Below are 15,000 nucleotides of genomic sequence, written 5' to 3' on the forward strand. Positions count from 1 at the left end.
ACATATAACACAATTACTGAAATTAATTTACCCAAAAAAAAAAAAAAAAAAAGTTGAAAGCTACAGAACAAATGTTGTGTTAGGAGGCATGAAAACAACATTCATCTCCTCGTACACCTCCAACAAAGCAGTTGGCTGGCTAGGTACACTGTCAAATGAACAGTAATATTTTGAGAGTCTTTTCTTCTGAGCAGTAGGTCTCAACAGTAGGCTTAAAATATTCACTAAACCAGGCCAGCCATGGTAGCTCACTCCTGTAATCCCAGCACTTTGGGAGGCTGAGGTGGGCAGATTGCCTGAGGTCAAGAGTTTGAGACCAGTCTGCCTAACATGGTAAAACCCTATCTCTACTAAAAACACAAAAATTAGCTGCGCATGGTGGTGCACATCTGTAGTCCCAGAGCTACTTGGGAGGTTGAGGCAGGAGAATAGCCTGAACCCAGAAAGTGGAGGTTGCACTGAGCTGAGATCACACCAACACACTCCAGCCTGGGCAACAGGGTAAGACTCTGTCTCTCTCTCTCTCTCTCTCTCTTTTTTTCAATAAATAATGCTGTAAACAAATGTGCTTCCAACCAGGCTTTGTCATTCCATTTCTAGAGACCAGGCAGAGTAGCTTTAGCATGATTCTTAAGGGCCACAGGATTTCTGGAATGGTAAACAAGCATTGGCTTCAACTTAAAGTCATTAGCTGCATTAGCCCTTAACAAGAGTCGGCCTGTTCTTTGAAGGTTTGAAGCCAGGCATTAACTTCTCTCTAACTATAAAATTCCTAGATGGCATCTTCTAATGTAAGACTGTTTGGTCTACATTGAAAACCTGTTGTTTAGTGCAGCTACCTTTGTCCATTATAATAGCCAGATCTTCTGGATAACTTGCTGCAGCTTCTCCATCAGCACTTGCTGTTTCACCTTGCACTTTTATGTCATGGAGATGGTTTCTTCCCTTGATCCTCATAAACCAGCTTCTGCTAGCTTCAAATTTTTCTTCTAAAGATTCCTCACATCTCTCAGCCTTCACAGAATTGAAGAGAGGACCTTGCTGTGGATTAGGCTTCAGAGAATGTTGTGGCTGGTTTATCTTCTATCCAAACCACTAAAACTTTCTCTATCAGCAATAAGGCTGTTTCACTTTCTTATCATTCATATGTTCCCTGGAGTAGTAGCTCTTTTGACTTCCTTCAAAAACTTCTCCTTTGCATTCACAACTTGGCTGTTTGGCACAAGAGGCATAGGTTTTGCCTATCTCGGCTTTCTACACGTCTTCCTTGCTAAGCTTAGTCATTTCTTGATTAGTCATTAGCCGGGCGTGGTGGCAGGCGCCTGCAATCCCAGCTACTTGAGAGGCTGAGGCAGGGGAATTGCTTGAACCCGGGAGGCAGAGGTTGCAGTGAGCTGAGATTGGGCCACTGCTCTCCAGCCTGGGTGACAGAGCAAGACTCCATCTCTAAATAAATAAATAAATAAATAAATAAATAGTGAGGGACATGCATCTTGTCCTTTCACTTTAACACATAGAGGCCATTGTAGGGTCATTAATTGGCCTAATGTTAATATTTTGTCTCAGGAGGAGAGGGTGAGAGATAGGGGAATGGCCTGCAGTAGAACCATCAGAACACACACAACATTTATCAATTAAGTTCACCACCTTATATGGATGCAGTTTGTGGTGCCCCAAAACAATTGTAATCAGTAATCAGTAATCAAAGATTAGTGATCACAGATCACCATGACAGATATTATAAGAATGAAAAAGTTTGAAGTATTATGAGAATTACCAAAGTGTGAACAGAGAGCCACAAGGCACATGTTGTTGGAAAAGTGGCAGCGACAGACTTGCTCAATGCAGGGCGGCCACAAGACTTCAATTTGTACAAAACCCAGGATCTGTGAAGCACATTAAAGAGCAAGAAGGCGGGGCATGGCAGCATATCCAGACCAAAGCACTGCCTCATTTCTGCTTTACACAAACTTACTGCAAATCCTGGGCATCTAAAGCTCCTATGACTGAAGAATTTTAGGCCCTTTCTGGATTGCAAAGTCAGCATGAGATGCTCAATGCAAAAGTTTTAACAATAGATAAAATGCTGTAAGGCAATCTCTACAATTTATCAATTCACAAACAAAGCAAAACAAGTGTGGCAGAGATTAACTTCTCCTCTCTCCTTCCTCAAATCTGAATGATACTGCAGATCGCTTACCTGCCATGCTTACACATTGTCACCTGCAACTGAAATGTGCTTAGGTAATTTTCAGAAAACACAGGGCGGTATACTCATTCTCCCATTTGGACTACTCTGGGGAATACCACCTATGTAAGTTAGTTCAAGAGCTGGATGCTGTAAGCAACAGCCTAGTTATAACCAACGTTCATCTGTGACAACCATCACTAGCCCTGCCACTCACCCATACCACAAGAACAGGAAAACTTTAGAGCTGGATCACAGAAACAGTAACCAAAATCAACACTGCCTTCTATTTCCTTGCCCATGAAAACATATAGATTGAGTGAGAAAGCTGAGGCCTAGAGATGTGATAGGGATTTCTGCCACTGTCCAGGGTCACACACACATAGCAGTGGCAAGGCCAGGAATAGACTCAAATCCCCTGTGCACCTTTTTACCACCTCCCTTCCTCTGGTAACCTTTTTTCTTCCTCCCTTGCAGTTCCTCCTTTATTTTCTTCCTTTTCTTGCCTGTGGTAACCTACAGAGAGTACTGGCTATCAGTTAGGGCTAAATAGGTTGGTAGTCTCTACACTAGATCTACTCAAAATCTATTTTAAAATAAAATGGAATGTTTCCAACATCTTACTCGTTGACTTCCATGTCCTGATCATCAGAAGATTCATCTTCTCCTAGGACATTTTCAGAATCTGGTTTCCGAATGAGAAAGAACAGAACTGTCCCCACAAGGCTAATCACTGTTAGGGCAATAAATACCGTTCTTCGGTCACTCTCTAAGGAGAAAAAAGAAGAAACTAGATATTATCAACCAAACAATTCCAGAATTAGTGTCAGAGTACAAGGGTTGCTTATAACTGTCAACACACTTTCTTGTTACATTTTCACTTTAATCCATCAGTCAAAACTCAGGACAAGGAGATAAACAGGATACCTTCACCTTTGTCTTTCAGTTAGAGAAACATGAATAAGCCAAAGAAAAATAGCACAAGAGCTTAATCACCTTCTTTTAATCAAAGAAGGGTACGGACAAAACAACTGGGCATTCAAGTCTTCTGACAACTGTATACTCATACTCAGTACACCTGTATACTGGTGCACAGCATAACCTTCCCTTATACTTTGGATGCCACTTACAGCTTAGGCATAAACTATAACCTAGTTTAATAATATAAATCAAGGAAAAGGCTTATGAAAAGCTAAAGTCTGAGAGAACTTGAGGTGTCAGGGTTCATGAGAACAATGCTTGAATAAAGCAATAATGAGTATTTCTGTATAACTCCTATTATGCTTTGAACATATCTGAATAAAGCAAAGCAAATAAAACAAACCTGATATCTGAGTTTTCCCTTGCCAGGCAAAATATATGTAGAGATTTCCAAAGAACAAGCTGGGGGAAGAAAACGGAGGATAAGATGTTGGGAAATTATTTTAATATTTAAGGTTTTTAAAAAATAATTATTCCCATTATTTGTTGCAAGACAGAGAGAAAAACACAATTTTTCTTTTTGAGACGGAGTCTCCCTCTGTCGCCCAGGCTGGAGTGCAGTGGCGTGATCTTGGCTCACTACAACCTCTGTATTCTGGTTTCAAGAGATTCTCCTGCCTCAGCCTCCCCAGTAGCTGGGATTACAGGTGCCCACCACCACACCAGGCTAATATTTGTAGTTTTAGTAGAGACGGGGTTTCACCATGTTAGTCAGGCTGGTCTCAAACTCCTGTGTTCATGATCCACATGCCTCGGTCTCCCAAAGTGCTGGGATTACAAGTGTGAGTCCCCGTGCCCAGCAGGACGTCATTTTTAAAGTATCTACCTGTGCTGGGTCATTTAAAAGTATCAACTCATCTGGACTCTGATAAACTTAACTGACCCAGATGGAATTCAGTCTCCTTCCATGTGACAGTAACCTGATTCAGAGGCACCCTTCAGAGAAGACTTGACTCACTTTGAAACATGTGATTTATTGCAACTCTGGAAATGACGCCCTGGAAACAAGCTTAAGCTAAATTGTAAAGAATCTATTTCTAAAAATCCATGATTTAGTTATCTGCATCTAATCAAATACTTTCTTTAGCACACTTTCCTAGACAAAGAATCATCCACTTACACTAGAGTTTCTTAATATACAACCCCTTAAAATGCAACATTTGCATTTGTTAAGCCTTGTCAAGGCCAAAATTTGAGGCATGATTCATGAGGGTAATTCCTCAGGAAAGATTCCTGAAATCCAACAGTCAAGAGCAGAATGGCTGGTTTTGCTTTCTTCTTAAGAAAATGTTAATGCTATATTCAGTATTGGTATAAATAGTCCTGGGTAGCTAGTGAGCCACCATGCCCAGTTGTAATTCTATAAAATTTTGAATCATATCACATTCAACTAGAACTTAAGTAATGTAACATGGAAGATCCAAATTGTCAACCAAAGACCTAAAAAATGGCATGACAAAAACAAAATCAAAGGAAAGACTGGACTTCAAAAAGATAATTACCTAGACTGCAGGAGCGCCCAGAAAATCCCACTGTTTCTCCCAATGGTGTGCTCATCGGAATTTATTGTCAGGCAGTTTCCTTGTGCTGTCCAGAGCACTAAAATTCAAACCAAAAGTTTATCAAGGGAAAGACATTCACTTAGCGTTACATACTAAACACACAAATGATACCTTTAGGCCCCAGAAAAGAAAACAGAGAAGTTAAAAATCAAAACACTTACCAGCAGCTGCAATTCCAATGAAAACAGAGGCTGTGTAGAAGGACCATGGGAAAGGCTGGATAAAAACGGCAATGTACATGCTAAAATATAACAGGTCAAGGTATTATAGTCAAACGATACCTGAAATAGAATGCCAATTATGCCTTCTAGGAATCAGTTCTGAGATTCTCTTCTTTTAAAACTCAACCTGCAAAGGATCGCTCCAGTTTTGAAAACAGGGACACAACTTTCTCATTTCTTAATCAATTAATTTTTTTGAAACAGGGTCTCTACATTGCCTGGACTGGAGTGCAGTGGCACCATCACAGCTCACTGCAACCTCCACCTCCCAGGCTCAAGCCATCCTCCCACCTCAGCCTCGAAAGTAGCTGGGACTACAGGCATGTGCCACCACACCCGGCTAATTTTTTCTATTTTTGGTAGAGACAGGGTTTCACCATATTGCCCAGGCTGGTCTCGAACCCCTGGGCTCAAGCGATCCTCCACTCAAGCGATACCTCGGCCTCCCAAAGTGTTGGGATTTACAGGTGTGAGCCACTGAGCCTGGCCCGTAATTTATCATTTCAAATTTGTAAAATCAAGACATTTTACAGGTTTGCAGTGTCCTTTGCCAAAAGCTTAGCACATTATGGAACTACAGTTCTAGAGCTCAGCGAAACATTTAGTTATTTCAGACATGATTTTGAATCCCCACTTATCTTCAGTCTACTGACAGAAAGTAAGATTATTTCATGGAATGTTCTTTTCAACCCTCATGGAAAGAGACTTTTGGATACTATTCTTATTAACAGTAAAACAAAAGCAGATACACATACATACTATCACATTAGCATCTGATATCCCTGAGCAACAAGTACTGAGCCAGAAGTCCTCAAATCCCACCTATATTCTGTTCAGCTCAAGCCTATAAATTATTGTGAAAAATTTACTATCTACTTGAAAGATCCTGAAAAGTGTTCTAATTAAATAAGTAAAAGATGACACTACTCACCTGTAAAATAAACCACTGGCAAACATAGAGAGTTGAGGTCCTACAATGGCCACCACTGACGGTGTAATCAAATTTGAGGCAGAGAACACTCCATAGATAATTGCCATGCTGCACACATAATACACAAATGAAAAAAAAAAAAAGAGAACAAAGCCCTTGTATGCTGTGTCACTTTTTAAAAAAATTTATTTATTTTTTTATTGCATTTTAGGCTTTGGGGTACATGTGAAGAACATGCAAGATTTTGCAGAGGTACACACATGGCAGTGTGATTTGCTGCCTTCCTCCCCATCACCTATATCTGGCATTTCTCCACATGCTATTTCTCCCCAACTCCCCATCCCCCACTGTCCCTCCCCTATTTCCCCCCGACAGACCGCTGTATCACTTTTTAAAATCCATTTGTGTTTATAGATTTTACAATAAACAGTCATATTCTTTAGTCAGAGTTTATGATAATTATATCACTAAACTCAACACCATATAAAAGTTTTCATTTCTAAAAAACATTGAAGTCCCATCAGCGGTGTCTTAAGATCAGTTTGTCTACAGCAATACGTTTTTTATGGACTGCTAAGTCATAACTACAGGCACTGCGCCAAGTACTTATACATGCTTTCTCTTTTAATCCTAACAGCTCTAGGAAGAAGATATTGTCATTATCCTCATGTTAGAGAAAAGGAAAAGGAAATACAGTGGGGTTAAGTAATTTGCCAAAAGTCCGCCTGAGTGGCTGGTGAATGTCAAGCCAGGACTGCATGACTCCAGAGGCCCTAGTCCACCAATCTCCTCTACAAACTTAGCCTACAACTCCTGGCAGCTCCAGGACATTTCTCTGCTATAAATAACAAGCGCAGAGTTACGACTTGCTTAAGCCAGAATTTATTTAACACAACCTAATGGTCTCACTTGAACATTGCTCAGTTACTATTGACCGAGCCCTAGTACATTGTCTTGTACAAAGTGTGACTAAAACCATTTCAAGGGCCCTGACTGAATTCATTTACTAGGCACTATTCATAAATCCAAAGTAAATTATTCTTTGGCTTTTATGAATCTCTCAAATATCAAAGGTCTTTTTCTTTTTGTATTTATTCTTTAGAATACACATAAAGACAAAGCAGTACAAAAAGCTGTGCCTCAAATGCTATATACAAGGCTTAGGATAGGTAATGAACCAAGTAAGAGTTATGGGTTTGTGGGGGTGGATGGGGGTGTCATGATCCAATCTCTAACTCTAGAGAAATAAACCTGTTTCTATAGCTTAGTGTAGACATTCCACGATATATATTTCAAAACATGCTGTACACAATAAATACACGCAATTTTCATTTGTCAATTAAAAAAATCTAACTTTAAAAAAGAAAAACCTATTTGTGTTTCTATACGTATACATATTACATTCTCAGCTCCAATCACAAGGCTCCAGTGACTTGTGAAGGTCTTTTCTTTTTTTTTTTTTTTTTTGAGATGGAGTCTTGCTTTGTTGCCCACACTGGAGTGCAGTGGCGCAATCTCAGCTTACTGCAACCTCCACCTCCTGAGTTCAAACAATTCTCCTGCCTCAGCCTCCAGAGTAGCTGGGATTACAGGCATGCGCCATCACACCTAATTTTTTTGTATTTTTAGCAGAGACAGGATTTCACCGTATTGGCCATGCTAGTCTGGAACTCCCGATCTTGGGATCCACCCGCCTTGGCCTCCCAAAGTGCTGGGATTACAGGCGCCAGCCACTGCCCCTGGCCTCAGGTCATTTTACCCATCTGTAAAATTGGGACTAAACACTTCACCAAAAATCTAAAAGTTCCCAACATATTAATCGTCATGAAATTACAAAAACAGAAGGACCAAATGTTTCAAGAATCACAACATGTTCTGTTCAGGACAGGGCAATTCTACCCATAACAATAGTAGGCTGCTTCTTCAATGCCGTGCACAAGTGCCTTACAGGCATTTTCTGTGCTAGGAAATTGGGCTCATGGCAACACTTGCCTAAGATAACAATGGAACACTTTGTAAAATGAGGATTTCAAATCTAGTGTCTAATTCCACAGAAAACACCAACTCATCAGCTTTATTCTATTATGTTCTCCCAGTCTAGGTACTGAGAAGAGAAAATGCAATCACTACTAATTCAGTCACAATATTCTATGGCTGGGGATTCTGACGGGATTTAAGCAACTACTGTTAAATATAAAGCAAAACTAATCATGCAGTACGATACCTGGTATATCCACTGCCGTGAAAATCTGTGCTATTTAAGCTCCTGATGACAGTTTGCTGTGTGGAAGATAAAACCAATCAACGAAAACGTTTTGCAGTCTCCCTCCCCCCACCTTGGGAAGTGTGACTCCCAAGTACTCAAAATGCAAATAAAGTAAAAGTTCATAATGCTCTATATTTAATACTGAAGTCCATTATGAGAAAAGAAAAAAGACAACAGAATTGGAGAAGGCAAACCAATGACAGGGAGAGGGGGAGGAAAAGCAGCTGTAACTACGCCTTGGGTTTCCTCCCTTAACCATCCAAGTACTAAGGAACAGCTTCATACAGACAAGAAATAAAGTAACTAGGTCAACATGCAAACCCCTAATCAAATCAGGTAAACGGTAATGCTTAACTCCACCACCCCCCCCCATGTAGGAGGAATATCTGACGTAAAAAATCAAACCTAATTATAAAAAATGAGGAAGCCTGGGTGGGAAAAATAAAAGATGCAATTTAAGCGCGCCACTAGATATAATTAACGTTTATTATCATTTCTGGAATGCATTATGCTGGGCACTTCAAAGGAAGGACAGGTTCCAACTCACCGCCACATTTCCACAAGTTTGAAAGGCAGTGAACATAAACATAAAGGCAACTCCTAAAATAATGATGTTGAAAAGCTTTTTAGATTCCGGGGACATTTTGGCTCAGCTCCGCCGGAGGTCAGCAGCAGCCCAGGGCAGTCAGCTCTTGTCGGGGCGAAGCCACTGACAATCCTGGGGAAAGATATGAGGTGGTGAGCGGAGAAGGCAGATGCCGGAGCCAGCAGCCAAGCTGTCAACTTCCAGTTCATGAATCAGAATCCCGGGTTTAGGGCGAAGTTCTCCCCACCGGCATTTAGGACATTCCGAAGATCCGATTTGAGTACGGAAGAGCACAACCCTCGGAGAAGCGCCAAGAATGTAGCCGCTCCAGGTTGAGGGGGCCGCGAAGGGGATTAAGGGGCCAAGAGGGAGCCACAGGAGCCCAGCCCGCGCAGCCCCGCCCTCCCCGCCTGATTCACCGCGGTCAGGCGACCCGGTCACCTGACCGCAGCCGCGGCGCCGGCCGCTCGGCCCGCTGGGAAACGTAGTCCCGGATGGCCCACCAGGAGCAGGTGCTCCGCAGACACTCCCCACCGCCAGGACGCAGAGCTGGCCGAGCTCGCTGGCTCTGGCGCAACTGGGTGAGGAAGCGGACCGTGGAGAAGAGCAATCGGGAACTATTGGACGGGGCCGAGAGACGACGCAGCGGAGTCTGAGGAGGCCGGGGTCACAAGGAGAGGGAAATAGGGGCAGAAGCACCCTTCTGACACAGGCAGGGCGGAGGGCTGGGGGCTGAGCAGAAAAGCTGCGTGGACTCGGCGTATTGGAATGAAAAGAAGGCGGACCCTAGAGGGGGAGCACCTCCTCTTCCTCCTGCCCGAGCGCGGTCGTCCGGCCTCCCAGGCGGAAACAGCGTTTCGCGGGCTTTCCAACTGCCCGCTAATTCCGCTCCCCCTCCCTCCAGCAGTGACTCCGCGCTTTTTGGCCCGCCCGCCGGGCTGTGCGCAGGCGCGTCGGGCACGCGGCAGGGACGTTGCAAAACGGAGTGCGGCGGCCCAATCAGAGGATTTCGTTTCCGGGTGGCGCGGGCGCCATTTTGTGAGGCGGAATATAAAAAGGCGCTGGGTCCGGCCCCCCGCCCAGTTGTTGCTGAGGTGCGTTGGCCTGGAAGGGCTGTCTGCGCTGTTTGCCCTCAAGGCCTTCCCCGGCGTCCCCACGCGGAAGGCAACAGCCAGACGAGAGACGCGGCGTCGCACCGCCCAGAGCCGCAGAAGCCGGCGCCAGTTCGCGGGGCTCCGGGCCGCCTCTCAGAGCCATGAGCTACGGCCGCCCCCCTCCCGACGTGGAGGGTATGACCTCCCTCAAGGTGGACAACCTGACCTACCGCACCTCGCCCGACACGCTGAGGCGCGTCTTCGAGAAGTACGGGCGCGTCGGCGACGTGTACATCCCGCGGGACCGCTACACCAAGGAGTCCCGCGGCTTCGCCTTCGTCCGCTTCCATGACAAGCGCGACGCCGAGGACGCCATGGATGCCATGGACGGCGCCGTGCTGGACGGCCGCGAGCTGCGGGTGCAGATGGCGCGCTACGGCCGCCCCCCGGACTCGCACCACAGCCGCCGGGGACCGCCACCCCGCAGATGCGGAGGCGGTGGCTACGGACGCCGGAGCCGCAGGTGAGCCGGGCTGGGGGACCGCGGGAGGCGGGGCAGGGCGCGCGGGAGGCCGGGGCGCGGCGCGCGGGACGCCGGGGCGCCTCACAAAGATCCGCGGCGGAGCACGTGGGGCGGGCCCGGGCGGGGCGGGGCGGGGGGGGGGGTGCACGCGGCTCCCCGCGACCCTCGGGCCGCCCCGCGCGCTTCCGCCCTCTGCGCCCCAGCGGCGTCCCGGGTGTGGGCGGCGCGGGGCGCAGGACCCCGCCTCGCGACTGGGGAAATGGCGTCTGGCGGCGAGATAATGGCGGCCTGGGCAGGAGCGCGCGGGCGGGGCCGGCCCCGCCGCCAGGAATTAACCCCGCTGTGCTGCTCGTCCCGCCTGCAGCCCTAGGCGGCGTCGGCGCAGCCGATCCCGGAGTCGGAGCCGTTCCAGGTCCCGCAGCCGATCTCGCTACAGCCGCTCGAAGTCTCGGTCCCGCACTCGCTCCCGCTCTCGGTCGACCTCCAAGTCTAGATCCGCGCGAAGGTCCAAGTCCAAGTCCTCGTCGGTCTCCAGATCTCGCTCGCGGTCCAGATCCCGATCTCGGTCCAGGAGTCCTCCCCCCGCGTCCAAGAGGGAATCCAAATCCAGGTCGCGATCGAAGAGTCCCCCTAAGTCTCCTGAAGAGGAAGGAGCGGTGTCCTCTTAAGAAAAAGGTAATGACTGGGAATCAGAGACACAACCCTAACTCATGAATGGGATTTAGGGTAGGTCTTTTGAGCCGTGTTAATGTAAGAATGACTCCTAACGTTAGGAGTGCTGCTCTGAGGTTACTCACCTTTGGGAGTGATACTGAAGAGGGGTCTGCAGGAAGGATGTGTATGAAGCTTAGATAATAATGGCTGTTTCGTAAACTGTTTGAGACCTATTAATGAAAATGACTATTTCTTGCTGTTTTTATCCAACGTCTGCATTTTCCCCCTTTAAAGCTGCGGTCTCCTGTTTGATAAAAGAATATTGGCCAGTATTGCAGATTTTAACTGATTTGGCTGATCCTCCAGGGACCAGTTTCTGTGGGCGTGTATTGGAGCAGGTTTGTCTTTAAATGTTAAAGATGCACTATCCTCTTAGAGAAAAACGTTCAGTTCAACTATTGTTGTACTGACTGGGACTTCATATTCTAATGGATGTGGCAAACGAATTGCAATAAGAAGCAGTGAACTTTTGGAACCCCAAAGAAAGATTACAGGTATCGCACTGGGTGGGGAAAGGATAGTGTGTCTTTAACTCTCAAATTGTTTGGTCCTATTTTTTAAAAAGGAAAGGGCCCTAAGTAGCTCAGATAATAAAGTATTATTCTCAGTTGCCAAATGTTTCATTTGAAACAACTTATCTTAGTAAAATATAGACCAATTCTCTGATTTCGAGTTGTTTTTGTTTGGATACAGCCCCCCCCCCCTTTTTTTTTCTTTTTTTATTTTTTTTTCCCTCCCCCTTACCATTCTTCACCTTGGTTATTTGGCCAGGAATACGTAAATTCAAACTCGTACATGGTGGTAGCCTTTGTGAAATTTCCTACTTGGGCCTTTAAAAAACATGGCTGGGTGGAACATTTCTGTACCCTACTCGTTTCACCAGAGCCTTAGTAAGTACATGCCTGAAACTGAAACCATGTGCACTTTAATGGAAGGTAAGCTGAACTTCTTTCTTTTCAAACCTAGATGTATCGGCAAGCAGTATAAATGGAGTACTTGGGGGAAAAGGACCACATACTCAGTCCATCTAAGAAGAGTCCTTGGAACAAGCAACTGGCTATTGAAAAGGTTATTTTGTAACATTTGTCTAACTTTTTACTTGTTTAAGCTTTGCCTCAGTTGGCAAACTTCATTTTATGTGCCATTTTGTTGCTGTTATTCAAATTTCTTGTAATTTAGTGAGGTGAACGACTTCAGATTTCATTATTGGATTTGGATATTTGAGGTAAAATTTCATTTTGTTATATAGTGCTGACTTTTTTTGTTTGAAATTGAACAGATTGGTAACCTAATTTGTGGCCTCCAGACTTTTAAGGAAACGTGTGCAGCCATTACACACAGCCTAAAGCTGTCAAGAGATTGACTCAGCATTGCCTTCATTCCTTAAAATTAAAAACCTACAAAAGTTGGTGTAAATTTGTATATGCTATTTACCTTCAGATCTAAATGGTAATCTGAACCCAAATTTGTATAAAGACTTTTCAGGTGAAAAGACTTGATTTTTTGAAACAATTGTTTATCAAACACAATTCTAATCTCTTCTCTTATGTATTTTTGTGCACTAGGCGCAGTTGTGTAGCAGTTGAGTAATGCTGGTTAGCTGTTAAGGTGGCGTGTTGCACTGCAGAGTGCTTGGCTGTTTCCTGTTTTCTCCTGATTGCTCCTGTGTAAAGATGCCTTGTCGTGCAGAAACAAATGGCTGTCCAGTTTATTAAAATGCCTGACAACTGCACTTCCAGTCACCCGGGCCTTGCATATAAATAACGGAGCATACAGTGAGCACATCTAGCTGATGATAAATACACCTTTTTTTCTCCTCCCCCCAAAAATGGTAAATCTGATCATATCTATATGTATGAACTTAACATGGAAAATGTTAAGAAAATGGTTGTAACTTTGTAAGTACTTACAACATGGTGTACAACATGGTGTATCTTTTTGCTTATGAATATTCTGTACTATAACCATTGTTTCTGTAGTTTAATTAAAACATTTTCTTGGTGTTAGCTTTTCTCAGAATATGTCTTGGTTTTTTCTCCCCCATTTATTTGAAAGACCTATGCAATTGTTCTGTGATTATTGCTGACTGCATAGTATGGAAGTGGAATGTTAGTGCCTATCATTTCCTAAGTTAAAGTGGAAATGCTAGTTGAACACCTGAAATCAAGGTGGCACTTTGCTTGCGATTGTGATACCCCTTTATCAACCTAATTTATATCCTATTTAATGATTAAGGAACAATCCAAGTACTTCTAATAAGTATTTTAATTTTTGTTTCATATGAGTTAATGTGTTGTCTAGGTGACACAAATCTAAGGCCAACAGACTTGACCACCTTCAGACCCACTGCATTCTCAAGCTGAAGCGGTCTGAACCTAGTCTGTGTGCCAGGTTGCTCATCAGTATTAATACCCTCCCAGAACAGCTTGTTAGGTATTCAGAGACTGTCCTTTGCAAACGAAATGACCAGCATTTCAACTGTATGTCTTCCTGGAAGGGCAGATTCTGCTATATCTTCTTTGTCTGCATCAAAAGACTCCAGAGGAATACGGACACATTTCATATCCCATTTGTAGAGCAAAGCTTCAAGTGACCAGTCAGCACTTAAAAAAATTATAATAAATTGTTTTTTTTAAATCATGCCTTTTCTGTTTTGCTTCAGATATATTTTATTCTTAAATTATGTATTGCATGGGGCAGGGTAGAGTAAGGCTTAAGTTACATTCAAAAGTAAACTAGTGTTATCCATACTTACCTTCTAACTTGGTAAGTAGCCCACAATTGGACCTTGGGGTTCTTCTGCATCAAAAAGTATATTGTAGTTAAAATGTCTTCAAAATCTGAGGAGAAAGGATTTATAAATACTTCCCTATAGCGTCACTGGCCAGATGTCCTATTGAGCCAAAAAAAAGTTTACCTTCCGGTTCAAAGAACACATCAGATGCAAGGATAATATCTTGTGGTGGTAGAGCCAGAAGATCCCAAGATACATGACCCCATGTTAGTCCTACCACTTGCAGCTGGGGCAGGTTATTCATTTGGCAGCTTTGCCGACAGACTTCTAGACAGTGAGGCAGTTCTGAGCTGTCTGATAGTATTACTTCTGCACCACATTTTGCAGCCAAAATTCCTGGAAGGCTCACTCCAGCTCCAATCTAGTAACAAGTTATAAAAAATGGCATTTCACACACTTGGAACTGCAAAGAAATGCAGGGAATCTTAGTAGTTTTTCATTACATCCTTTTTCTAGCTCAGTCGCCCAGGCTGGAATGCAGTGGTTCCATCTCGGCTCACTGCAACCTCCGCCTTGTGGGTTCAAGCCATTGTGCTGCCTCAGCCTCCCAAGCAGCTGGGACTACAGGTGTGTGCCACCATGCCCAACTAGTTTTTGTATTTTTAGTAGAGATGAAGTTTTACCATATTGGCTAGGCTGGTCTTGAACTCCTGACCTCAAGTGGTCTGCCCACTTCAGTCTCCCAGAGTGGTGGGATTACAGGCATGAGCCACAGCACTTGGGCGTGATTTTCACTTGTTAGCACATCTATAGTTGATTGCTCTTATGTAGCTAAAACCTAGCAGGTTTGCAACATGGCTTTCTAGTAAAGATTCTCCAGTTGGGCTTTGAAAGTGGCAAGATGCTTTGTGGACACTAAGAAATAATACTAAGGAATGCCTTCCTAGTAGTAACAAAAACAAGCTTCCCATTTTTCCAGTTAAAGGATGGGCATAGAGATTATTCTGGGTGCCCAACAGTTACTACTAAGGCCAGAAGTGTGTGCCAAATCCTACCCTTCATTTATGTGGTATAGTAAAAAGTGGGAGGTTAATATTAAGCTGCTGGTTTGTCTACTTAGGTGTAGAAGTCTATGTGATAAAATTGATTTTTTTCAAGCCTTCAGCAGTCTAAAGCCAGGTAGCGAGGCAAGGAGGAGAA

At 44.2% G+C, this 15,000-nt stretch overlaps 3 protein-coding genes across 14 annotated transcripts in view; 1 reads left to right on the top strand and 2 right to left on the bottom strand.

Annotated features, from left to right (window-relative positions):
• MFSD11 (major facilitator superfamily domain containing 11) overlaps positions 1 to 9,475 on the bottom strand; it is a 34,731-nt gene extending 25,256 nt beyond the window's left edge. The window contains exons 1-8 of one of the 3 annotated variants that reach the window (XM_017525046.2): positions 8,983 to 9,152; positions 8,697 to 8,867; positions 8,108 to 8,163; positions 5,884 to 5,991; positions 4,893 to 4,972; positions 4,672 to 4,768; positions 3,513 to 3,571; positions 2,813 to 2,957 (exon numbers count right to left, since the gene is read on the bottom strand). In XM_017525046.2, coding sequence (XP_017380535.1) covers positions 2,813 to 2,957; positions 3,513 to 3,571; positions 4,672 to 4,768; positions 4,893 to 4,972; positions 5,884 to 5,991; positions 8,108 to 8,163; positions 8,697 to 8,792 — 641 coding nt within the window. In that variant the 5' untranslated portion in view covers positions 8,793 to 8,867; positions 8,983 to 9,152. The other 2 variants (XM_017525049.2, XM_017525054.1) reach the window with 2 other exon arrangements.
• Positions 9,476 to 9,752: 277 nt separating this feature from the next.
• On the top strand, positions 9,753 to 13,085 carry SRSF2 (serine and arginine rich splicing factor 2). 6 transcript variants are annotated; one of them, XR_001824030.2, is made up of 5 exons: positions 9,753 to 10,352; positions 10,717 to 11,027; positions 11,301 to 11,404; positions 12,033 to 12,134; positions 12,632 to 13,082. XR_001824030.2 is itself a non-coding variant. In XM_017525057.2 (3 exons), exons 1-2 carry the CDS (start codon positions 9,991 to 9,993, stop codon positions 11,018 to 11,020), a joined length of 666 nt encoding a protein of 221 aa, XP_017380546.1. In that variant the 5' UTR covers positions 9,753 to 9,990; the 3' UTR covers positions 11,021 to 11,027; positions 12,033 to 13,085. The 6 variants fall into 6 exon arrangements, 2 of the variants coding, with proteins under 2 accessions (XP_017380546.1, XP_037593166.1); XR_005199521.1 differs by having other exon boundaries at positions 11,301 to 12,134; XR_001824029.2 differs by lacking the exon at positions 11,301 to 11,404.
• The window catches only part of METTL23 (methyltransferase like 23), a 9,622-nt gene continuing 6,410 nt past the window's right edge, over positions 11,789 to 15,000 (bottom strand). For 2 of the 5 annotated variants that reach the window (XM_017525060.2, XM_017525062.2), the window contains 3 exons: positions 13,984 to 14,221; positions 13,822 to 13,906; positions 11,789 to 13,669 (listed from right to left, as the gene is read on the bottom strand). In XM_017525060.2, the coding sequence (XP_017380549.1) occupies positions 13,504 to 13,669; positions 13,822 to 13,906; positions 13,984 to 14,221 (489 nt within the window). In that variant the 3' untranslated portion in view covers positions 11,789 to 13,503. Of the gene's footprint in view, positions 13,670 to 13,821; positions 13,907 to 13,983; positions 14,264 to 15,000 lie in introns of all 5 variants that reach the window. The other 3 variants (XM_037737239.1, XM_017525059.2, XM_017525061.2) reach the window with 2 other exon arrangements.

This window comes from Cebus imitator, unplaced genomic scaffold, assembly GCF_001604975.1.
Source record: "Cebus imitator isolate Cc_AM_T3 unplaced genomic scaffold, Cebus_imitator-1.0 Scaffold36, whole genome shotgun sequence".
NCBI classification, from domain to species: domain Eukaryota; kingdom Metazoa; phylum Chordata; class Mammalia; order Primates; family Cebidae; genus Cebus; species Cebus imitator.